Source organism: Lygodium microphyllum, chromosome 19 (genome assembly GCF_053477565.2).
Source record: "Lygodium microphyllum isolate KBCC chromosome 19, Lygodium_microphyllum_v1.1.10, whole genome shotgun sequence".
Taxonomy (NCBI): Eukaryota; Viridiplantae; Streptophyta; class Polypodiopsida; order Schizaeales; family Lygodiaceae; genus Lygodium; species Lygodium microphyllum.
In genome coordinates, this window is record NC_141153.1 from 6,230,242 (window position 1) to 6,255,671 (window position 25,430).

At 41.5% G+C, this 25,430-nt stretch overlaps 1 protein-coding gene across 2 annotated transcripts in view; it reads right to left on the bottom strand.

Annotated features, from left to right (window-relative positions):
- LOC148019525 (uncharacterized) overlaps positions 1–17,010 on the bottom strand; it is a 95,449-nt gene extending 78,439 nt beyond the window's left edge. Inside the window, exons 1-3 of one of the 2 annotated variants that reach the window (XM_087701018.1) lie at positions 16,526–17,010; positions 15,619–16,447; positions 15,420–15,519 (exon numbers count right to left, since the gene is read on the bottom strand). In XM_087701018.1, coding sequence (XP_087557144.1) covers positions 15,420–15,519; positions 15,619–16,447; positions 16,526–16,697 — 1,101 coding nt within the window. In that variant the 5' untranslated portion in view covers positions 16,698–17,010. Of the gene's footprint in view, positions 1–15,419; positions 15,520–15,618 lie in introns of both variants that reach the window. The other variant, XM_087701016.1, reaches the window with a different exon arrangement.
- Between the last annotated feature and the right edge of the window lie 8,420 nt (positions 17,011–25,430).

Here is a 25,430-nt window from a genome sequence, read left to right on the forward strand (position 1 = left end):
AAAGCTACAAATGAGATAATACATGGTAAAGTAATTCATCCTCTAATTATTCATACTAAACATTTTTGCTACTAATGAGTTTGCTCATTATTTAAAAACAATAATTAATCAAATTTAAGCCACTATCAAAGCTCCCCAAGAGTGACAAAAAAACAAGCAAACAAACGAAAAAGACATTTTGATTTTAAGAATTGTTAATATATGTTTCTAACATTTGATAAAAGCACACTAAAATAATGTTCAATTTTTTATTAACTTTAGTTTTCTACTCATTGAAATCTACACAATGCTTTCCATTTAGTTCAAGTTATATGTGGAACTAAAACTAGAGAAATGTATTACTAAAGAACACTCGAAAATTGAAGGAATAGAATAACTCTTAGAACCAAAACAAATACTATTTCACAAGGATCAAACCACAAGAAATTGCCTTGCAACATGAAAACTACTACTGAAATTTCAAGATTTGAGAAAACAGATAGATTAAAATTTCATACAAGATTGCCCAAACATCCTTAGCTATACAAAGAAGCTTTTCAACTCATGACAATTTTAAATAGTCGGATGACTATCACAATAGCATAATTAAAGAAGAATTTATATTTTTTTATTTAATTTGCATGATTAGTAATATATTGAATTTGTTTTCTTTGTAATTACTAAATATCAAGGAAAGTATACTAGAGTTGGCTCTGCTGATGAGTAATCATAGGTTATAGCAAATGCCATGAGAACGTATATATGTGAAGTACAAGTTACTTTTGGGGCATAGTAATAATCCAAAATCCTAAGTTTGTGGTAGAGAACAGTGGCAAAAGTTGTGATAAATTGTACTAGAGAAATACTTGTGAATGTCAAATGTAAGTTTTGACCTAGAGCATTAAATGGGTCTCTAGAATGACTTGTGGTGTCATATGGCCATAGTTGTCAGGTACGAAAGGTACGATACAGTACGGTACGATGAAATACAGTACTAATTGGTACATTATGATTTTATAAGGTACAGTACGATATTAGTACGAAAAAAATTAAGATGATTTTTTAAATAACAAAAACCATAAATCATTAAATGATAGATCATAAAATACATGTTTAAAGTGAAAATAGCCATTTCATTACAGAATAAGATGAATACATGAGGATGACCATTGCAGTCGCATGGGCTATGCAAAACATGCGATACAACTACAGTCTAGTATATCCGATACAAAAAAAAAAGGATGACCTATGTGACATGTCATATGAATGATGAATCTATGATGAATCATGAGGCATCACTATCATCATCATCATCATCATCAAAACCATCTGAGTGCTCATCAAGAGAGCCTGAAGATGACTCCTCGGCATCCGATGATGAGACAGACTCATACTCATCCTTACTGATGAGGTTACCATCATCATTAAATGATGGCTCCCTAGGTGGCGACTGTGTAGGCAAGGGAGGGATGTCATCATAAGGCACAGAATGTGAGCTACTAGAGCCCCGCCTTACATATGTCTGCAAGCCACTCGAACCACCCTCCTCGATGATGGAGGGCGTCGAATGACCATGCCCCTGCTACCACCTACTCGAACTCCTCGCCCACGAGCACGCTGACTACGAGTGTCACGAGTATCTGCTGCTATAAGCTCTCTATAGAGCTCTGCAAAAATCATCTCCTCCTCCTTGTCCACCTCCTTACGTAACTCCGAAGAGTGTCGCCCGTCAACTTGAATGTATCAACATTCACCTACACAATCATCAATGTAGTGATGCAGGTAAGAGTGAAAATGATTCATTGTAAATACTAAATGCTAAAGTCTAAATTGTAAAGTATAAAGTTTAAACTTCAAAGTTTAAAGTTTAAAAGTTAAAACAACAAATTTTAAATGTTATGGTTAAGTGTTTAAACTTTACCTGCTTTGGACTACCCATGCTCATCATAACCCTCATGCGTAAGTTAGTGCGGCAATAGACTAGCCGCTCTAACTATCGTGTACTAAGCCAATTGCGAATCTTTGTGTGAATGAGAGAATAGGCACTCTAGTTTCTCTCACATGCACCCGAAGAGCAATCCTGGGCAAGGACCCTCATGGCTAAGGGCTGAAGGGTCTTCAATGAGTATCCAAATTTTTGCCACCAAAATAAAGGCTTCACAAGTGACTCTCTCCTCCAACAAGTGGGAGAAGCAAAAGCCACATGCCCTCTCTGATCTACATAGCATCCTAGCTCCTCTAGCACTGCATTGTGGTCATCAACAGAGACCACACGAGTCAAATAAGCAAGCTGGTCTAAACGGAACTCTCTATCATCCATGACCACCGGTGACTTGTAGGCTGAATGTACCAATGCGGTAAAACCATGGATGGGCTTATGCATCCATGCCCATCTCCTCTCTGCTATCTCTAAAACATGTGCACGCTGTATCTCTGTGATCACTATACAAGCACGTGCCTCCGCCAATGCCGCTCTAAAGAAGTGAACGAGAAGGCCCATGGTGGACTCCTCGCAATCACTCATACGTAACACCCTATAAAAGGGAGTCACGACAATGACAACGGCACGGACTTTTTGCCAAAACTGCTCATTAAGGCACAAGCGCTGCATGGCTTTGGCCTCCTCTGTCTCATGCTCATCCCAGTCATTCCATAGAGTGGACACCACTGTCTGGTGCAAGGCGGACCGCACCTCATAAAGGCGCTCCAGCAATAACCACATGTAAGCAAAGCGAGTTGAAGAAGGCTTCTTCAACTCAAGTGTGCTATGCTCACGATACATTGCAAGCACCTTTACCTTTACCGTGAAGAATGTGACAATTGATGTAGCTTTGCGGACCACCCTCTTCACCCACTTGAGCTTCCCAATGTCCTCCATGAGCAAGTCCAAACAATGACTTGCACATAGAGTCCACACAATGGTAGGGAACTCGGCCTCAAGCAAATAGCCCATGCGCCGACAATTCAATGCATTGTCGGTAACAACTTGCACTACATTTGAGGGGCCCACCTACAACCACAATTTACAAATTACAAGTTATGTATAAATCAAATTTCAATTATGAATCGTGAATGATGATATTATGATTTATCATTATGAAAGAAAGTGAAACAAATTTAAAACGCAAATTGCAATGTATACCTCAATGATAGCTTGTCGAATGTGGCGGTAGATGAATGTGTCCGTCGTTTTTCTCCCCCTCTTGCCAGTATCTATGGCCCGCAAAAAGTAAGTGCCAAGTGGACATGAGACGAGTACGTTGATAATGCCCCGTTTCTTACGATCACTCCATCCGTTGGTAAGAATGAAGCAACCATATTTTATCCATGCGGCCCGAATAGGATCAAGGGCTCTATCAATCCTCTCCTCTTCATCAATCTTTCTCGTCCTCATGTCGTTGTATGTGACACCGGTCCATCCTTCACATGAACCCACATTGGCAATGGCTTTTACCATCTTCTTCCATTGCTCTTGCTTTAGGACATTGAATGCAAGATTGCACTCAATCACCATGCGTGCAATTTCAATGTCCGCAAGTCGTTGCCTTTCTCTAAGAAAGCAACCAATCCACGCACATGACCGGGTGCTCGAGAGAGAGACGATTCTCTCTCTGGCACCGCATGAGCCTCCACTCTTTGTCTTTTACCGGAGCCGGATGTGGATGTGGAGCCCCCACCACCAATGGTAGAGGCCTCTTCCGCATCGGTTGAAGATACGCCCACATTGGATGCTTCCTCGTTAGTAGGCATAGGAGTTGGTGCCGATAAGCCACTTCCTCCTCCTCTTCTGGATCCCCCTCTCATCTTGGCTAGAATCTCCTCCACAATGTTTGGAGAGATCTCCTTGCATGGAGCAACTTGCCCCCCCGTCTTGGAAAGATGTTGGAGAAGCCGAGTTGCACCACTTGTATAGAGCTTCCCGCAATACTTGCATGTCCAATGGTGGGAGTTGGACTTCTTTGTGTCCTCTCCACATGGATCGCATGCAAATTGAAGGCCTAGTGCTTCTCACAAGTCATGGTGCCGATGACGAATAAAGAGGCCTGAGAGAGAGAGAGAGAGAGAGAGATGCTTGAGTCTTGACTCTCGACTCTTGAAAGTTGAAACTTGAGTCTTGAAAGTTGAAAGGGAGACTCGAGAGGCCCGAGGGTTGGGATAAAGTTGTGGGGTAAAGTTAAAAGAGCAAGAGTGAGAGAGAGGGAATGGGAGATGAGAATGGCAAATGCTTTGATAGGGTACGGGATAGAGGGAATGGGATATGAGATTTGACTCTTTGAGAATGGCAAATGCTTCAATAGGGTGCAGGAAAGAGAAAGATGAGAATGGTAACTTGTAAGTGCTTGTTGCTGAATTGGTGTGGAAGCATGGAGGAGAGGAGCACCTTTTGTAGATGAGAGAAGGGTCAAAGTTCAAAGTTGAAACATTCAAAGTCTAAAGAGAGAAGGAATCCAAAGTCTAGACTCTAAAGGGAGGGCTGCAAGTTGGAGCCTAAAAGGAATCCAAAGAGGAGCATTAGGTTTTGCGTGGATGATGACTGGAAAAGCGCAGGAAACGCAGGATGCGGGAGCGCATGAAACGCGGGACGCGGGGCACAGGGAAATACGTGGAAAGAGCACGCGCAGGCCAGGTGGCCGAAATAGGCCAGTTTTTTTGTACGAAATCATACCATACAGATCGTATCGTACGACCGTTTCGTACCACGTACGGAGGCAACTATGCATATGGCTGAAGCAAATATTGAACATTTAATGTTAGACTGCCAATTAATGGGTAGGATCAAAAGGAATTTTAATATCTAGCCAATTAATAATTGCTAAAAATTAATTTCACAAGCAAAGTCTTGCATTGGAATATATACCACTCAATAGATTGTGAGAGCATCTATCCATCAAGCTCGACAAGGTAAAGAGAGATTGTCCAAGGCTGTAGATGCCAACTAGAAAGTGGATTGCAGCCATCAAGAAGGCCACCAGCTATAAGTGAGTGCTCCAAGAGGTTTCAGGGTTATAGGTAATAACATGTACAAGCTCCAAGGCTGCAGCCGGCCTATTCAAGGGCTGTAGATAGCAGGCAACAGTTCATCAAGGCAAATTCCGGCCACAAAAATCTATAATTCTCTCTCTCCTCAAGTATTCATCATCTCCCTAACATTTCCCTCAGCCATACTCGGCACAACTTTTTGGTGAGCAACAATGATGTTCACTATTATACAAACCCTAATTTTGTGCTGAAAATTAGCATTTCTCAACCACCTCGGAAGCCGTCCCATTAAATAAAGGCCTATTGATCAATGTAGCAGCTATGATAGAAGAATTCACAACCAATCTAAAGTGTTGTCTATTTACATTTGATTTGGCTTGCATGCAAGAGTTCAAGGACCACCATAACCAAATCAAGGGACAAATCGATTCTTAATGCTGCTAGTCATTTGTAATAGCCAACAATGTTGGAATTTCTAAAGATAGAAGAGGTTAATGTAGTCACTCATGAGAATGACAATGATGGTGATGTACTTCTTGCTTCTTCTTTGAGTACACATGCATTGATTGCAAATTCTAAGGATGATATGCACACTTGGATACTTGATTCGGGCGCATCTTTTCATGTCACACCACAAGCATGGGCAATGTGAAACTGAAATTTCAGCATGGCTCCGTGTTTATTTTGCATAATATGAGACATGTACCTCAGCTCAAGAAGAGCTTGACAAGCACAGGGCAGCTAGATGATGAAGGCTATCACACCACCTTTGGGGATAGCAAATGGAAAATTTGTAAGGGCTCCAAAAGTGATACTTTGTATCTTTTGCATGTATCTAGTGTGCGTGACCATGTAGTCGCCATAACCCAACAGCCAAGTGTTTCTTTGTGACATAGCTAGTTGGGACACATGAGTTCAACTGGAATGAAAGTGCTTTCTCACTTGGGTTATTTTTTGTCTTTAAGATATGCTGATTTTGAACAATGTGATCATTGTATTTATGGTAAACATGCTCAAACGTCACATAAAAAATCTCTTTTTCTAAAGTCTTCACCCTTAGAGTTGGTACATTCGGATGTAAGTCAAATGCCGGGATTATCTCTGGGAGGGAAGAAATACTTCATTACCTTTGTTGATGATGCCACACACTAAATATGGGTTTATCCAATCTGTCGCAAAGACGAGGTCTTGGATAAATTTAAAAAATTCTTGGCACTTGCTGAAAATCATACCAGCAAGAAATTAAAGTGCCTTCGCTCTGACAATGGTGGGAAATATGTGTCCAAAGCCTTTCAGGACTTTTGTGATAGTAAAGGGTTTAAAAGGGCACTCACTGCTCCTCATAATCCACCCCAAAATGGTGTTACAGAGCATATGAACAAGACCATTCAAGACAAGGTCCGTACAATGCTATCACATGTTGCTTTACCTCATGGATTTTGGGCAGAGGCTATCATGACAACTGTACACTTGATTAATCGATCACAAGACAAGTCTTTGGGGGGGCGGGAGGGGGGAGGGAGTCCCTCAAGAAGCGTGGTCAGGCAAGCCACCTTTGTATACTCACTTGAGAGTGTTCGGCCGCAAGGCATTTGTGCACATTCGCAAAGAAAAATGCAACAAACTTGAACCAAAGTCCTATAAATGTATTTTCCTAGGATATGGTGATGAAGGTGAGATGGGGTATCGATTATGGGATCCTAAGAAAAGAAAAGTAGTACAAACAATGATGTTATCTTTCGGGAAGATTGCATGCACAAACAGCCCGAAAAGACAGAGGAGTTCAGAAGGTTTATATTCCGGGAGGACGTGCCGATAGGACAACAAAGAATACCCATTAGGCAGCAGCAAATACCTGCTGTGAATGTTCTTGAAAATGCATGGCATGATGCTGAAAATGATCGGCAAGATCTTGCCCATGGTGTACCATAAATTCAACAAGAACATGTGCCTTTGAAACAACCAGAACCAGCTATACAGCATGTTGAACCTCCAGAACAGTAAGCTATTAATGCAGATTTGCAGGCTGAGCAGCCAACAAATCTTGACCATTTAGTCCGTAAGTTGACCGAAGTATAAAGACGGCCCAATAGATTCGTTCCTGGTGTTAACTATATGGCTGATTATGTCATGTTGACATATTGTGGTGAGCCGTCATGTTTCCAGGAAGCAATGGACAGAAAAGATAGTAAGAAATGGCATAAAGCAATGCTGTCAGAGATGGAATCTCTCATGAAAAATGGCACTTGGATTTGGTGCATTTGCCAAAAGAGAAAAAAGTACTATCATGCAAATGGGTTTAATAAATGAAAGTCACTTCTAGTTCTCCGCCAAAGTACAAGGCACGCCTAGTTGCTAAAGGGTACAAGCAAGAACATGGAATTGATTTTGATGAAATCTTTTCTCCTATAGTCAAAATGACTCCCTTGCGAACCATCTTGGGCTTCCCTTGCGAACCATCTTGGGCTTGGTTGCATCTGAAGACATGTAACTCATACATATGGATGTAAAAACCGCTTTCTTACATGGTGATCTGCATGAGAAGATCTATATGCAACAAGCTGAGGGTTTTGCTGCAAAGGAGAAAGAGCACATGGTATATAAACTCAAAAAGAGTTTGTATGGGTTGAAGCAGGCACCGCGAGAAAGGCATCATAAATTTGATACATTTATGCAATCTCAAGGATTTCATCATTCTCAAGTTGATCATTACTTATATACCAAGAAGGTAGCAAATGGCAGCCTTATTCTCTTGGTTCTATGTGTGGATAACATGCTGATTGCAAACAAGGATGTTCATGCCTTGGACTCCTTGATGCAGAGTTTACACAATAGCTTTGATATGAAGGATCTTGGTGAAGCCAATCACATTCTTGGCATGCATATACTCAAAGACAGATCGACGGGTCTTCTTTATCTGTCACAGTAGGAGTTTATCACTAAAGTTTTGTAGCGTTTCAATATGGAGGGGGGAAAAGCCATTAGTGTACCATTGCCTCCATATGTGAGACTTAGTGCAAATGACAGCCCTATATCTAATGATGGTAAGGCTGAAATGGCAAACATACCTTATGCTTCAGCTGTCGGTAGCTTGATGTATGCTATGGTTGCTACACGTCCTGACATTACATTTGCAGTGGGAGTGGTTAGCAGAAACATGGCATATCCTCGCAAAAAGCATTGGGAAGTAATAAAGGGTATCATGAGATACCTTAAGGGCACAAAGGATCTGTGTATCTGCTTTGGTAAGCAGAAGTCTTCTATTGTTGGATTCACGGATGCAGATTATGCTGGCCATCCTGACTGTAGGAAGTCTACTTCAAGATATGTGTTCACGTTCACAACTGGAGCAGTCTCTCGGATATCCAAGCTGCAAAAGTGTGTCACATTGTCTACTATAGAGGCAGAGTATATGGCTACCACTAAGGCATGCAAAGAGGCTTTATGGCTTTCATGTCTGGTGAGAGAGCTTGGCATTACAGAGATTCCTATCCTCCACTGTGACAATCAGAGTGCTATCATGCTAGCACAAAATCCTATCTTTCACGCAAAGACAAAGCACATATAGGTGAAGTATCACTTTATCAGAGATGTACTTTGATAGCAAGAGCATTGAGCTAGTCAAGGTACATACAGATGATAACCCTGCAGACCTTCTCACAAAGGGACTTCCACCAGAGCAGTTTCCTCATTGCCGCCAAATGATGGGGATTGGATAGTATATGTGTATTTCAGCTTTGTACATACATAGACTTAGCTGATTCTTTTCTTTTCCTTCAAGCACGTTGCCTTTAGGTGGGAGGTTGTTAAAAATAAAGGCTCAGTGTGCCTTGTACAATGTTCGGGTGTGAACACACCCTTACACTCTTGTACTTTATATATTATCTAAACCTAAAAAGTGGTGCATTCGTCATTGTACCAAATACCCATTGTGTCGTGCTTACACTCTTGCTACTTACCCTTTTTTGCCTCTCCCTGCACTCAATCCAGCACTCTCAATCCTAGCTCACTCAATCTCAATCCACAAAGTACCATCACTTTCGACCTCCAATAAGTTATCTAGTCTTACCGCACATTGTCTTTGATGCACACTAAGGTTTTAGGCCATCACTAGACGCTCAAAAGTATACAACTTGTACCCTGGTACATCATTAGCAAGAAGGCCACCCTTTCACACTCTGCCTTACACACCCCCGCAAGTGCATTACTCTGTCCTCTAGTCTTGTTGTGTGGAAAATCCCCCTGCTACACATTGTACCACCCTCCTCGGTTGCTCAAACACATGAATCCTCATCTATGCTAATAAGTCACCTCCTTCTTTGAAGGAAATGAGGAGTGGAAAGAAATCACCTCCACATTTATACCCAATTCTGCCTTTCCTCATTAAGCCTGAACACAGACCATGTTCCAGTGCCGATAGTCAATCTCCTTCTTTGAAGGAAAAAGGAAGCAGTATACTCACACCCTCACAAAGTTCCTCCTAGCACTTCTTGCCTAAAAAGAATAGGTTTTGTACATTTTTCTAGAAACCAGACCATGTAGATGACAATTGTTGCTCAAAGGCCAAGGGACTTAGACTCACACCCCAAATCACCCCATCCCCAACTAAAGGTCTTCCATCCACACCAAAGCTAAATCCAATCCCCATTCCTCAACCGTCCTCAATCCCTTCCAATAGTGGTGGTGCCACTTCAAGAAGGTTGGGAGAGGGGTCTTCCCCAAGCAGGTAGCACAGTTTCTCCACCCCTTGGTATCCATGTTCATTAGTATGGCTGGCCACTAGTGTGAAAGATCTTGAATCTCCCCCTCAATCAATGCCCCAAAACATCTCTGATTGGTTTGGTCATTATCTTTCCCTAGGCTAGCCTCCTAGGAGTCCCAAGTCATTCTTAGGAAGCTTAGGCTAGTTTCCTTTAGGCTTAGCTATACCTTTCCACGTCTTCTGCTACACACTTCCTTTTTTCATTCACTTCTACTGCATCTCACTCTCAAGTCTGTTTTTTTTGGTTTTTTCCTTGGCGAGTATTACCTTCATCAGCATGGAGAATAAGATAGTATTTTCTCTCTCGAGATCGGGCATCAATTTCCCTTATCTTGGCATCCGTCATTCTTTCCTTTCAGTTGAGATGTTTTTATCAATTAACCATCATTTTCTATGGTTCTAGTTTTTTTTTTCCATGTCTTCCGCTGCACACTTCCTTTTTTCATTCACTTCTACTGCATCTCACTCTCAAATCTTTTTTTTTTGCTTTTTTCCTTGGCGAGTATTACCTTCATCAACATGGAGACGAAGATAGTATCTTCTCTCTCGAGATCAGGCATCAATTTCCCTTATCTTGGCATCCGTCATTCTTTCCTTTCAGTTGAGATGTTTTTATCAATTCACCATCATTTTCTATAGTTCTAGTTTTTTTTTTCCATGACAAGTGGAGTACTACCTTGGTGGTTGTGCCTTGGCTAGCATCAGAGCCATCTTCCAAGGTCGAGTTCAAAGCATGTCTACGACACTTGGTTAGCATTGGAACCCTCTGCCAAGATCAAGCACGAGCACATTCCAACTACCTTAATAACTAACTTTTCCATGCTCTTCTAGTTGGGGAGGGTCAGGTCTTCCTCCTTCATCCATTAGATTTGTTTGCATGGTGGCCTGCTATCCTGGCACTTTTGTGACTATCATGGAGCCATCTCCTGAGGTTAAGATTCGGGCTTGCCTATACCACTTGATCAATGTTGAAGCACTCTGTCCTGATGGAGTACGAGCATCTTCTACATATCCAAATGGTTGATTTTTGGCTAAGGGATGTTAAGCCTATCTTCATCATCAGATTCATCATGGTTCTCAACACCACACAAAGACTGACATCAGGTTCCTCTTCCCCCATCGGCACCGATATCCCTTCCCCTTTGCATTGCACAATCATCATCATATGTAAAAGGGCACTTGGGCAAGTGAACAATTTCCCCACAAGAGACACTATCCAAGTGGCACCTGTTGTATGCAAATTCTCATCATATAGCACATTCCTTTGCATCTCATTGTGCAAAGCACCCCGAGCGGCTCTTCAACTACCTCCACTGACGGTTCTTCTACCACCTTACCACCACATCATCATATTATTTCCACCCCTTGTCATCGAAACACACAAGTGGTTAGGATAGCTTGTTTGTTTTGTGATGTGTTGGATCTAACCATCCCTTTTTTCCCTCGAGGCACAGTTACTTGATCGGCTACAAACCATATCTTCTTTATTTTAACAAAATAAAAAATAAATAAATTTTGATGCGGTTCCATCCACCTTTGCAAGTCCTCGTTTGCCACTGGGTAGCCAATGAGCACCCTTTATCGATGCCTTGGCCTCTCTAGGGTAATCACTTGGGCTCTTTTGGTAAGATAACCATCCCCTGTATAGTCTCGGTAGACAATTAGGCAGCCAACATGCACCCTTTGTCCGATGCCTTGGCTACTTCGGGGTAGGACGCTTTGGGGTAAAACAGGCTTGAACTTTTCTTCTAGTCCCTTTTTGGTTCCAGTTATGGGCCTAAGAGAGGGTGTTGAGCTAAAAATGCATTACAAATTGATTAACTCTTTAAAACAGCCCCAAAACACACAACTTACCAAAAGTTTCATTAAACGGTGTGTGCTCCTAGAGAGTTTCTCTCCCATAAGCAAAACCCTAATCTGAGAGGTTCCTTCTACATCTATAAATAGAAAAGTTGTCCATCATTCAGCCTATCCTTGCCTTGCAATTTCAGCCATTAGCCCTCTTCCATTAGTTATCCAACCAACGACTACTGCTACATGGTCTACAGTTGTCACCCAATCTCCCACTGCTATGCTGATGATTAGCTACCATCATCTTCAAGCAGTTACATTGTTGTGTTTACTAATTCCAACCCCGAAGACTATTGCGCTCCAGTTTCCAGCCTGCTACCCTTTTATTACCAACATCAGCCTGATTTGTGTTTGCATCTACAATAGATTGTTTTTGTGTTTTCAACGCTTTCCTTTATCAACCTCTGCTTTGACTCATGATTATTGCACTCGAGATCCATCTCCGGTGGATGGCACACATCGACAACTCCCTCAACGCGCTCCCACAAGAGGCATCAACTGTTGGACAGCTTTGCCCTTGAGCATTTTGTACATTCTCTCAGTCATTTACGACATTGATTCGTTCACTTCAAAGTTCTCTCTCTTCTCTATTTATGTTTGCGTTTTTGCATTTTGCGTTGTGTTTATTGCGTTACTGTCATAGTTGTGTTTCAACCATATTTGTACAACTGCATTGATAAGGTTGGTTGCATCCTGCCAACTGCAATTAATGCCGCCACCTGCACAAAAAACTGATCCCCACCTCCTCCATTTAGCTAGATAATTGACAGCCACCACGAACAGAATAAAAAATTGAATCAAACTGAAACCGGTACAAGGGCTAGAGCTCCTGCATCTCTATCGGACTCTAATGAAGCTCACAACCAAGAGATGACCAACATAAAATAATACAGGCTAACGCCCCCTCTTAAATCTAAGGGAGTGTTTGAAGACCAACATTCTCATGTAATGGAGCATAGAAGCCTAAGATGCACACTTCATGAAGAGATCTGATATATTGTCCTCCATGAGATAGTAGACCACTGCTAGCTCAAAATCAACAATCTACTCTTGAACATGATGGTACTGAACCTCTATGTGTTTCGTGTGGACATGAAAGTTCATGTCAAGGTTCTTTGCTAGAGCCAAGGCACTCTGGTTATCCACGTGGATGTAACTATCTCTATGTGTTTCATGTGGAAATGAAAGACAAGGTTCTTCGCTAGAGCCAAGGCACTCTGGTTATCCACATGGATGTAGCTCTATGGATCCTATCTGTAGTTGGACAGCCAATCTCTGCCAGCATCCAGCAAAAGCCCAACTACCTCCTGAACAGTAGAACAGTAGACATGATACTCATCTTCCATATAAGATAAAGCCACATTAGGCTACTTCTTGCCACTAATGAGATAGCTCCCAATCCAAAGAAGAAAGCAAAGCCTATAGTGAAGCATCGAATGTCAATATCTTCAACCCAATTGGAACTCCAACCTATTGGAATGGCTCCCTCTCCATACATGAACTTGTAGGATCTCATTCCCTATGAATAGCGCAAGACATGCAAAGTGGCCTTCTAGTGAGCCTCTACAAATATGCCTTCATGAAAGAAGACAAAAGTGGCACCACATAGGAGATATCGGAGCTCGTGTGACTAAGCTAAATCAACAAGCCAACAAGGCACCTATAACAAGAGTTGCAACTGGAAGGGAATCATTTGCAATAGACAACTTGGACTCTGGGTCCATCAGGCATGAAATGGGCTTACAATAATTCACACCAAACTCCAAGAGAAACTCGTAGATGTATCTATAGCCGTGGGGCATGAAATGGACTCTGGGTCCACAGGGCATAAAATGGGCTTACACTAATTCACCCCAAACTTTGAGAGAAGATCATAGATGTATCTGTAGCTGAGGCTAGAGTATGCTGTCACCGATAGTGATCAGCAGTGGCCCACAGTTGGATGGTTGATTGACGTGTAAAATCTGTAGACAATAGCAAGGATATGTGGTCTCTTCTTCATAGAACATCCGGGCCCTCTCTTTTGGTGATGATACCATGTGAACACATGCAACAAAAGAAAAACATGAACACGAAGAGAGAAGATAGAGACTGATATGAAGGCAGAAAATGGAAGGAGAAATCTGCATTGATTTGAAAAAGGAATGCTGAATGCAATGTGGACTGATCAGTCCCTACACATAACCCCCAGCATTAGTGAGAGCACCAGATCAGGCTGACGATGGAGGAGTATGCAGGCTGACAAACAGAGTGCTGCAAATCTGCAAGACAAGAGGGCTGATATTGTGAAGGGGGTTGCTATAAATAGCAGTGCATCCCCCAAACTGGCTGACTACATCGAATAGGCCAAAAATATGGCCAACTGCATCCTGGTGGCTGCATTTGTCTGCACAAAAAGCTGACCACCGGCTCCTCCAATGTGAACGCCACCTCTGGGCAGCTAAAACTGATGTGCACTAAACTGGACAACTGGCAGCTAGTGTGACCACACTAAAAAACTGACTAAAACAGTAGTGCACACTAATGCAAGGGATTGAAACAATCAGAGCTCCTCCGTTTTGGTCAAACTCAAATGGAGCTCACAACCAGGAGATGACCAGGGATGAAATAATACAAGCTAACAATTTCTTCCCCAAAAATACAAGGAGTAATCACATTCACCAAAACAAAAAGGACATTGAAAATGCAAAGTCGTTTATTGAGCACTTTTTGGGAGATAGATGAGACATGACGTCAAATGTATATGAGTACAACCCTAGGCCAAGTACACGAATATCCTCTTGGAGGTGCACCTTTTATTTAAACACAAGTAACAGCTATTTAAAATGTTCAAACAAAGGAGCATTAATCAAAGCAGAAAATGAGGCGATTGCAATTCAGGCGTTTACAACTTCCGTTCAGGTAAGTTCTAAACTAACCGTGAAAGCAGTTGAACAGGATCTACATTTACTCATTCAATACTTGTCCATTATGTTAAAACTGGTTAATAGGTAAACCATCAAGAAAGGATGGCATTTGAAGCCCCTCCACTCCCATTGTGGTCATATAATAAGGCAGCATTAGCACATATATTCCAACTCAAATGCATGGTAGCAGATAGTAGCGGATTTGCTACACGATCCACTTAATTGTAAGAGGTAATGTTAAATTATCTTACAGGAACATGGAGATTCCACCAGCTGAGCCTAACCTATGCATGCCTAGCTCACCTAGAATTTATGGTTTAGGGTACAGATGAACAGCGCATGACATTTGCCCAAAAGTTATGCCCCTTTTTTGTCTTCCCCATTTTCGTTCTTATCCCACCTCAACATATTGCAGAAAAACTGAACCTGTTTGACATTTAATACGAAGGAAATTCGTTTTAGCCAACACAAACTTCTGAGGTATTTTCTCAGGTGCCAACACTTGCCCATGATCTGCTGCACACAGATCACCTGAGGAAAGAACAAGGAGACAACTTCATGGCTAGCCAAGAGGAAGTAGTAGTTTGGAGCCTGCTCAAGCTTAAACAGAACCGATAGCCTTCTTCCCATGGAACGGTTTTGTGCAAGAAAGCTATCCTCAGTTAGCAACCTCTTTTCAGGAATAGAACCGTAAAAACCACTGTAAGAGGGGTTAATGCCTGCTCTACTAGGTGTTTTGTATATGCTCTAGCTCGAAAACCAGGGTCTTCTAGTTAGGGATATCTTTTTCAAAAGGGCTGGGTCCCTCAAATTGATATAAATATTTATATCTAGTCTAACGACTTTGAAGTCCTTCCAGAAAAAAAACAAAACAAAAAACAAACTGCAGAAAACCCTACACAAAGCACAACCCAGACATTAATGGTAACGCCCTTGATTACCAAAGAGTTGAACAATTCGACTTCCTCAATAGAAGCTTCTGTTGAGGGCATAAATCTTAGCACAGGTTCAGTCAATCCATGCTGCAAATCCTTCTCTAACCTGCAACAGGAGAGCTAAATTATACTTCTGCTATGAGCACAAATTTGTATTTGCAAAGGTAGCATCAGCCCCAAACTCAAAAAGAAGCACAAAACGTACTCCTCCAACTTCACATGCTTCCGCAACCTCAAAATGGTAGGAAGCTTCCTTAGCGTTGACACAGGTGTGAGTTCTCCGAGGCAATAGGCTGAAATTGGAGTCAAAAAAGGACCATCTGTTCGTAATCTCCCCTGCCAACATGGAGACAGATCTGTGACTTTCTTCGAGCAAGGGTCAGAATCAGTGACCTTGCTGAATAGAGCAAGTTCAGACGAATCATTCATGGACTTGCAGGATTTTAGATCGTGAGAGCTGCTCCTTAAAGCCAGTGTGGTGAGAATTGAAGATCCGTCAATTGATGATCGATTTATATCCATCAAAAGATGATTTGGAGGACCAGATGAATTTTTTTTCGATGGAGAAAAAGAAATTGATCGATCCTCAGATTCTTGGTCAACAACAGAAGGCCCATTGGCTGATTGGCCCCTGTCAACCCTTCTAAGATAATCTATTTCTTCGTAGGAAAAGGTGTGTGCCTCCTGCAAAACCTCGAGGTCCCGTTGCTTCTGTTTGGAGGATGGCAGTAGTCCTCCGACCAAACTTGATTCTCTCTTCTTAAGGGGACCAGATGAAGCCGGGGAGAGAAGCAGATGTGTGTTAACGGCTGTTTCTTCACTACGGGGAGTAGGGGAGGAAACCGATGCTAAAGCAGCTTCCTCCTTCTGTGCAGGCGTGGGAGGCAAAAGCAGCGACGGGCGTGCTAGAAGTGATTTGGTCTCAAGGCCTGCATCCTTGCAGTGTGAAGATCCGGCGACGCTCTGGCGTTTACTCGAGAGTGATTCGAACGCAAGCAAGCTATGGCACTTTGTGAAGATCGACTGCCGATCGCCTGCACATTTGCCACCATCATCGACATCATTACCCGATTTTGCTGCTTCTGATAAAACAGATGCTATGATCTCTCTACCAGTCGACAAATTCTCCGCTCTCACTGAAAGTTTGCCATTCCAGATTGCAACTTCTTCCGCGACAGTGTCCAGAACGCCGTCTCCCGTTCTCTCCTCCGATGCGGCGAAAGCATTCCCGCCATTCTCTGTTGCTGGTCGAGTTTGACCGGGAACTTCGTTCAGGTCAAACATGGCAAGGTTCTAGAAATTCGAATCGGTGAATGACAAGGCGATCTGTAGTGTCGATTTCCGTCGCGAAGCTCTGTGGTTGAGATCGTGATAGTTCGAGACTCTGTGATTATCGCGCATGCCGGACGCAGTCATGGCCCTCAAGCCGAAGGTGAGGAAAAGTGGAAGAGTATTAAGGGAGGAGGGAGGAAAAGCGGACGCACAGACTCCATCCAATGATTACGTGAAGCTTCCAAAGAAGGGAAGAGACAGCGATAAAAGAGAAGCGACCGCAGAATAACGCCGTAGAGAGAGGAGTCGCACAAGAGAGAAGAAAGATCGTGATGGATGATGATGCTGATCAGTAATTGTAGATGACAATTATCGATGTATATTAATAATAATAATGATAATGATTATGATTATAAGATAGGATTGTTGCTTTGTGGAGAAGAGTTTAACGAGCTGTTCCCATGGCAGTGTTTGCACCCACAAATGGATACTAGAAACCTAAAACCGTACAAATCTTAAGAATAGGAGAAATGGTTGTGGTGGTTTCTCGTTAAGGGAGTAAAGGGAGGTGGACGTGTCTTACTTAGTGGACTGTGGGAGACTGCTTTTCTTTTTTAAGGACCATTAAGAGTCGTGCCCCTCTCAAGTGGAAGAATTTGAGAGCCCTACCTCATCAAGTACCCATCTCAATGCCATACATAAGTATCGAATGTCAAGTCAACGAGAGAGGAGGAAAAGTGATGAAAGAGACAATACACTTCCATGCTTGAAATGGAGTGAGAAGCATTAAACTTGTAGCAATAACAAATTGGAAGCTGCCACATGCCACTAGCTATCTGCAGTTGTCAATGAAGTACCTCCAAAAATGGAGGTGGTACCCCATTGAACTAGTTACTTGGCAAACTTTCTCCACTCAATCGACTTAAGCGTGTTCTAGCTCTAATGTAGACTTTGAGGGGCTGCCATATTGCACCCCCTCCCTCTACATCCATGCAAGGTGGATCTATAGGCAAATAACCTTATTCTCTGGATAGTGAGAATGGCCAATTGAGAGAAAACATTGTGCTAGAAGATGTACTATTCAATGGACGTGAAAGGCATGGTTTTGGACTTGGTGCAAGCAAAGAAGGCAATCTATTGTGAGAGAGGGTCAATCAATGTGAGCACACCAAGATGGGGCTGTAGCTTACTTTGTCCTTCACCCGCATTAAATAGCACTTTGCTAATTTTACTAGATGCATCTTCTTTTACTTCATGGGCAAACCCCCAATGAAATGGAGTTTGAGTGTTAGTTCTTTGCTATCATCTAAAGAAAAGCAATACTACAACAATTCCATTTTGTTGTTGAAAAGGGCTTTCACATGCCTTTGCTCAACTCAACCTCAAAGAGAGACTAAACCTTAAATTGTATAGCGGGCTACAATGGCAATTTGGCGTCTTGTCTCCCCTTAAACTATGACTTTCCCCAAAAGTTGTCCTCCATCACGAATACTCATCTAGAGTTACATTTCAAGCCTTCCCCATATGGTTGGGCAAAGAAGTTGCTTCATTGGCAAGTTTTCTTCGAAGGGTTCTTTACATCACATCTCCAACATCACCATGTGGCGCATATTCATGTATATTTGATGTTGGATCATACGGGGATACTGTGCTAATGAGTTGGAATGCTATGGAGCTGATTTGAGCACTCATTTGCTCAGTTTTACAGGGGTTTTTTTTACTGGTGTAATAAGCACGACTGAATGCTATTTTATCATACAAACTTCATGCCATTGCTTATTGATGCTTCTCGAGTAATTTGGATGCTACACTAGGGTATACCATTGTTCTTACATGCTTGGCTATGCTCTTTACATGCTCTTGAGCTGAGATTGGAGCTTTGACTCTTGATATTAGTTATCATTCACTCTTATGCATGGTCATTTGATACTACATTAAGAGCTTTGCAAGTTACTTGGGTTGAATGCTCTTGGATATATACTACTTAGATCTTGGATGTATGGATGCCTTCCACATGATGTTTTGAGCTTCAATTGCTCATCTAGCATTCGATTTTTTGTTCACAATGGGAGCTGCTACTTGACACTTGGATATTACATTGAGCATTTGGTTATGTAGTTAAGCTTGAGGTCTTACAGTGAGATCATAGGACTTGATGACATGTACATGCTCTCATCATGCTTTATGTATGTAGTTGATACTTAGTGGGCTAATCTAACATGGCTTTTGGGTGGGCACTATCTCAGTCACGATGTTGTTAGTGACCTATGCATCTAGATTGGCTATGTATTGAGCTTCTGTTACATGGCTCACTTTGTTGTGGCTTTGGTCGATCTCTTTTGTTATCAATGAGACTTGCTCTATGCATGATGGTTATGCTTATGGGATGTATCTCAATTTGACACATTGACCCTTTCACAATTCTCAGTGCCAATCACATATTCTTTGATTGTTCTCAGTGCCAATCGTATATTCACTCATTGCCAATTGTTGCAACTATTCCTTGGTAGTTGTAGTTTATCTTATATCAGCGATTGCCCCTCTTTGGAATTGATTTCTTACTCTTGTACTTCATTTTCAACATGCTCTAATTGTAGTTTGCTACATTGTTTATGCGAGCTATATAACAATCTTTTGTACCGAGTTTGTGGACAGCTCATTACTTAGTCAGTATCCCTTGTTTTTAGCTTGATCCGGTAATGTTTTTGGGACTAATTTGCATGTTATTATAGCAGCCTATTTTGTCCTTTTGTGCATTTGCTTGGTCTCAGTATGACTAGTGGTTCCAATGATAGTGCTATCTTTAATATTGACAAGTTGGATGGTACTAACTACATCTATTGGAAGGCCTAAATTCGGTAAGCTTTAGTGTAGAAAATGCAAATTAAGCCCTTTGAAACATGAGGGTTTCAAGCCCGGACATATTGATGGAGTGGATTAGGCTGAATTGGATGAGCTATATAAGTTTACCATCATTTTGTCGCTCTTTAAGTAGGTTTTCTATAATATTGTCTCTTATGGGCGGTCCACATGGGACTTATGGGATAAGATTCACAATGTCTGACAAGTAAAGCTGTGCTTCTCAGAAGTATTGATTGAAGCAACTCATAGACCTTTGCATGGATGGCACTTCTATGTCAACCCACTTCAACAAGTTTCATTCTATTCTCAGCCATTTGTCTTCGCATGGGATTGAATTCAAGGGCAATATCCCCTACTTGTTCCTCTTGGTTACATTATTTGAATACATGGGACTTATGGGATTAGATTCACAATGTCTAGGAAGCAAAGCCTTGCTTCTCAGAAGTATTGGTTGAAGCAACTCATGGGCCTTTGCATGGAGGGCACTTCCATGTCAGCCCACTTAAACGAGTTTCATTCTATTCTCATCCATTTGTCTTCGCAAGGGATTGAATTCAAGGGCAATCTCCCCTATTTGTTCCTCTTGGTTACATTATCTGAACCATGGGATACATTCCATACTATTATGTGTGTAAACATGCCTACTAATGGACTGAAGTTATAGGCTATAGAGGGTGCACTCTTGAATGAAGAGGTTAATAAATATCAATGATTTTCACACCTCCCATGCTTTGACAGTTAGAGGCAATAATGGTAACACTGATAATGACTGGCATGGAAGAGACTCTCAACAGTGTCATTCTTAGTCACATGGACAATCTCGTAATAAGTCTCATAGCCATAAGTCCTCCTTGAATTGTCATTACTATGGGAAAGCATGACATATTTAGCCACAGTGCCATAAAAATGTACAAGGACAAACACAAGGAAAAGAGCAAGGGTGTTGGGGGTAAAGGTGCCTATGCCTAGCTGCCCGTGTATTACTACATTGACCATACCTGCACTTGCACACTGCAGGCAACAAGCGCCTATCATTGTCACTTCATTCTTTATTATTTCACTAACATTTGAATAAAGGGAAGGCCGGTCACACATTGTGACTGTTGGAGTTTCCACATCTTGAGTCTCTCTCGCTCTCTTGCTCCATCCACCATAGCTCACACCTCTCTTGCTTCTGCTTGCTCATGCTTCCACTTGGGCTTCTCCCTTCAACTAGTATCAAAGCCTTCTTCTCCATGAGCTCGAGCTCAATCTGGCATTGCTTTAGTTCTCATTCGAGTTACCTATAGCAGGGTTTCACCATTGGCAGCCATAGCTCCACCTCTTGAGGTTCATATTGAGCTCTCATTGCTCTAGGACTTCTTAAGATTTATTGGGGCTATTTCAGGGCATTCTTAAGCCTATATTGAGCTTATTTTAGAGAGTATTTAGCTTAATATCCAGGGCTAAAAATACAAAAACGTTTTTTTAGCTCTGGCCATTTTGAAGCACTTGTGCTTGCTAAACCACTCTCTAGCATTGGATAAAGGCTTTGGCATTGTTTTCCACTCCTCATGGCATTGACCATTAACATTGAGCATTGGTTTTGAGTCATTGAGCTTCAACTATTAGCTATGCAAACAGGGCAGCATGTTGTCATTAAATAGGAACATCCATATCTTCAATATTTGGAGCTCATATATGCTTCTCGGGATGCCCGTATACCTATGTTTTGTTGCCGGATACTTAGGGGATCATATGTCATTTGTTTGAGATGCTATTGGACTGATTTGAGCACTCTTTTAGCTCAACTTTCTCATATATATCACTATTGTCATAACAGGGCTGAATGTTATTTGTTTGAAAAATGTCATGCTCATGGTTTATGTGATGCTCCTGGGATGCTCATTTGATACTGGACACTTGATGAATGTTTGGCCAACGTATTGGAATGCTTTTGGACTTATTTGAGCCCATATTTGGCTCATATTTACTGTTGTAATAAGTAGGACTAAAGGCTATTTTATCGGTTAAAGTATATGCCTATTGCTTGTTGATACTTCCCATCTACTTAGGATGATACATTGATATCTATGGCTAATGGACATGCTTGGCTATGCCCCCAGAATGCTTTTGCACTTCGATTGAGCTCACTTTTGCTCAAACTTGACTATCATTTTATTGTTGTACATACAATGGACAACAAGCTTTTAACAAGGACAGACTATGCCTAATGCTCTTTCATGCTATTCGGACATTCTATCAAATGTATTGGTGCATGACATTGAAGCTTTGTGATTGGTTATACTATTGAATGCATTTGAGCTTAGGACATTTGACATTGGTTGTCAGTTACTTCATTGGATGCTTCTTTAGAGGTCTATGACCTCGCAGACTTGAAGCTTTGGTTGTCAGTTACTTCATTGGATGCTTCTTTAGAGGTTTATGACCTTAAGGACTTGAAGCTTTTATTAGGTCTTATGATTCTGACTATGTACTTGATGTATCTTGGATGCTTGGATGCCACTCACATGAGGATTTAAGCTTTGTTTGCTCATTTAGCACTTGACTTTTGTTCTAGTGGGAGCCACTTACTTGACACTTGGATGTTACATTGAGATTTGGATTTTATTTATAGTTGAGCTTGGGCTACTTCAACTTCTGCTCGCGTGGTGCATGTTGTTTTGTATCAATAATTGCCCTTGTTTGACATTGATTTCTTACAGTTGTACCTCATTTTCACCATGTTGTAATTGTAGTCTGTTGTGTTATTTATGAGATTACTCCCTTCCATTTGATGCTATTTTGGTCATTGTTTGTCGACAGCTCGTTATTTGGTTTGTACCTCTTGTTTTTAGCTTATTTTGATGGTGGTTTTGGGGTTGTTCGCAGGTATTACAACAGCATATTTAGGCCTCTTTTTCCTTCAATATGGCTGGTCATTCAAATGACAATGCTATCTTCAACATTGAAAAGTTGGATGGCAGCAATTATGGCTATTGGAAGACCCAAATTTAGTAGGTTTCGGTGCAGAAATCTTAGATTATGTCAATCAAATGCTCTCTAAGCCTAAAGGTCAAGATAAGGATATATGGGATGACTTAGATGATCTTTGTAGGTCCATGATTATCCTGTCCCTCAACAATTAGGTTTATTATAATGGTGTCACAGATAGGCAGTTTGCATGGGATCTTTGGGAGAAAATATGTAATCTCTATGATAAGTAGAGCCTTGCTTGCCAAATGTATTGGGCTAAAGCAACTTATGGACTTTTGTATGAAGGAAGGTACTTGTGTTTCTTAGCATTTGAGAGAGTTTCATACTATCATTGGCCAGTTGTCATCACAGGGTATCGACTTTCAGGACAACCTTCCATCTTGTTCTTATTGTCGCACTACTTGAATATTGGGACACATTCCATACTACTATGTGTGCAAGTATGCCCGAGAATGGGCTGAAATTGTTTGATGTAGAGGATACACTCCTAACAAAGGAGATCAATTGGAAGAAGGTGGATGCTTCTCGTACTTCTCATGCTTTGACTCTTTGAGGTTGTCATGATGGCAAGAGTGGGAATGACCACCGTGGTAGAGACATGCAGAAGTCTCATTCTAAGCCATGTGGACAATCTCATAGTAAGTCCCATGGACATAAGTCTGATTTGATATGTCATTATTGTGGGAAAGTAGGACATATCAAGACTCACTGCCCTAAAATACACGCGACAAGCACAAGGAAAAAGGTCAAAGGGAAAGTGAATGATAAGTTTGATGATTGCAGCATTGCCCTTGCTAAGTCTAATGTTAAGATCGAAGAGATCAATGTTGTGCAACAACATGGCTCTGATGATGATTACATACTTGCAACTTCTTCTTTGGATGAGTCATAGATGATTGATGCCTCGTTAAGTTTTACTCAGTGTTAGTTGATGGATTCGAGGGCTTTCTTCCATGTGATCCCTCATAGAGAGTGGTTCCACTCTTATCATTGTATGACTAGATTTGTCCATTTAGGGAATGACTTGGCATTGCAAATAGTTGGTATTGGTAATATCTAACTGTAGTTTGGTTCAAACAATATGTTTACTTTGCATAATGTTTGACATGTACCGGCTCTCATGAAGAGTCTGATCTCTATTGGCACATTGGATGATGAGGGTTACTTTATTTCCTTTGGGGATTCTTCTTGGAAGATCACATGTGGAAACCTTGTTCTGGCATGTGGTGCCAAGTCTGGCACTTTATATCCCTTGGTTATATCTGGATCCACTGATCATGTTTTGTCTTTACTATAGTTCCACATGTATCACTTTGGCATCTTGCCTTGGGCACATGTTCTTAAAGGGAATGAAAATGCTTACTCATTTGTAATATCTTTCGCCCCTTGATTATAAGTGTTTTGAGTCATGTGATCATTGCTTGTATGGCAAATAGACACACAGTATGCATAAGAAGTCTGACACTTTGCACATGGGTGAGCCTTTGGCTCTTGTTCATTCTGGTGTTTGTGGATCTATGCCATGTCAATTGTCATTAGGAGATGCAAGTACTTTGTTACATTCATTGATGTTTACTCGCATAAGGTCTGGCATATCCCATACATATGAAATCTAATGTTTTGGCTACCTTTCAACATTGGCTTGCACTACTTGAGAACCAATTTGGGTATAGGGGCTGAAATGCCTATGATCAGATAATGGGGGTGAGTATGTCTCTAAAGCCTTTGAGTAAATTTGCATTGAGAGTTGTATTAAACGTAAGTTGACCACCCCGTACACCCCACCCCAGAATGGTATTGTTGAGCACGTGAACAAGAGAATACAAGAAAGGGTCTGTAGTATGCTTAGCCAGGCAAGCTTACCATAGCAGCTTTGGGTTGAGGTAGTGACTACTGCCATACACTTGATCAATCGATCTCCTTGTAGTACTATTAACTTTCAGGTTGTAGAGGAGGTGTGGTTTGGAAAACCTCCCTCATATGCTCATTTGTGTGTCTTTGGTTGTGAGGCTTTCTGCCATGTACCCAAGGACAAGCGCACAAAGCTGGATCCTAAGTCTCTGAAATACATTTTTTTTTGGTTATGGGGATGTAGGTGAGATGGGCTATCGCTTATGGGATCCACAGGCTTGAAAAATCATCCACAACCATGATGTAGTTTTCCACAAGGCAAAGATGCATAAGTAGCTCGAGTGGATAATCGATATATGTAGGGTTATATTTCAAGAGGAGCCTCTTGCTCCCATACATCCAACTAGATAGCCTACAACAGTTAACTAATGCTCTAGTGCCCATGACCATGATGTTAGATAGAATGTGTAGGCTCCTTAGTCTAATGCTCCTGCTAGAGCCAAATGTTCTCTTGAGCATTTTGAGACCTCTGTTGATTATGTGATGGTGACATATGCAAGTGAGCCTCTCGCTTATGATATGGCCATGCATTGTGGTGAGGGCCATGCAGTTAAAGTTCGACTCTTTATAGAAAAATCATACCTGGGAGTTGGTTCCTTTGCCTAGTGGAAAGTGTGTATTGCCATGCAAGTGGGTGTACAAGTTGAAGAGCACCCTTGGAACCCCCAAGCTTACCTATAAGGCTAGATTGATCACTAATGGTTTTAAACAATAGCATGGTGTTGACTTCGAGGAAGTCTTTTCTTCTATATTTAAGATGACTATCCTATGCCTGGTACTAGCATTGGTTGTTCAGTTAGATCTCGACCTTTGCCAAATGGATATTAAGACGACTTTCTTACATGGGGACTTGCATGAGGAGATTTATATGTAGCTGTCTTAGGGCTTTGAGGAAAAAGGCAGGGGATACTTAGTATGCAGATTAAGAAAGAGCATTTATGGCCTTAAGCAAGCACCTAGGGAATGGTACCACAAGTTTGATGCTTTTGTGCATTC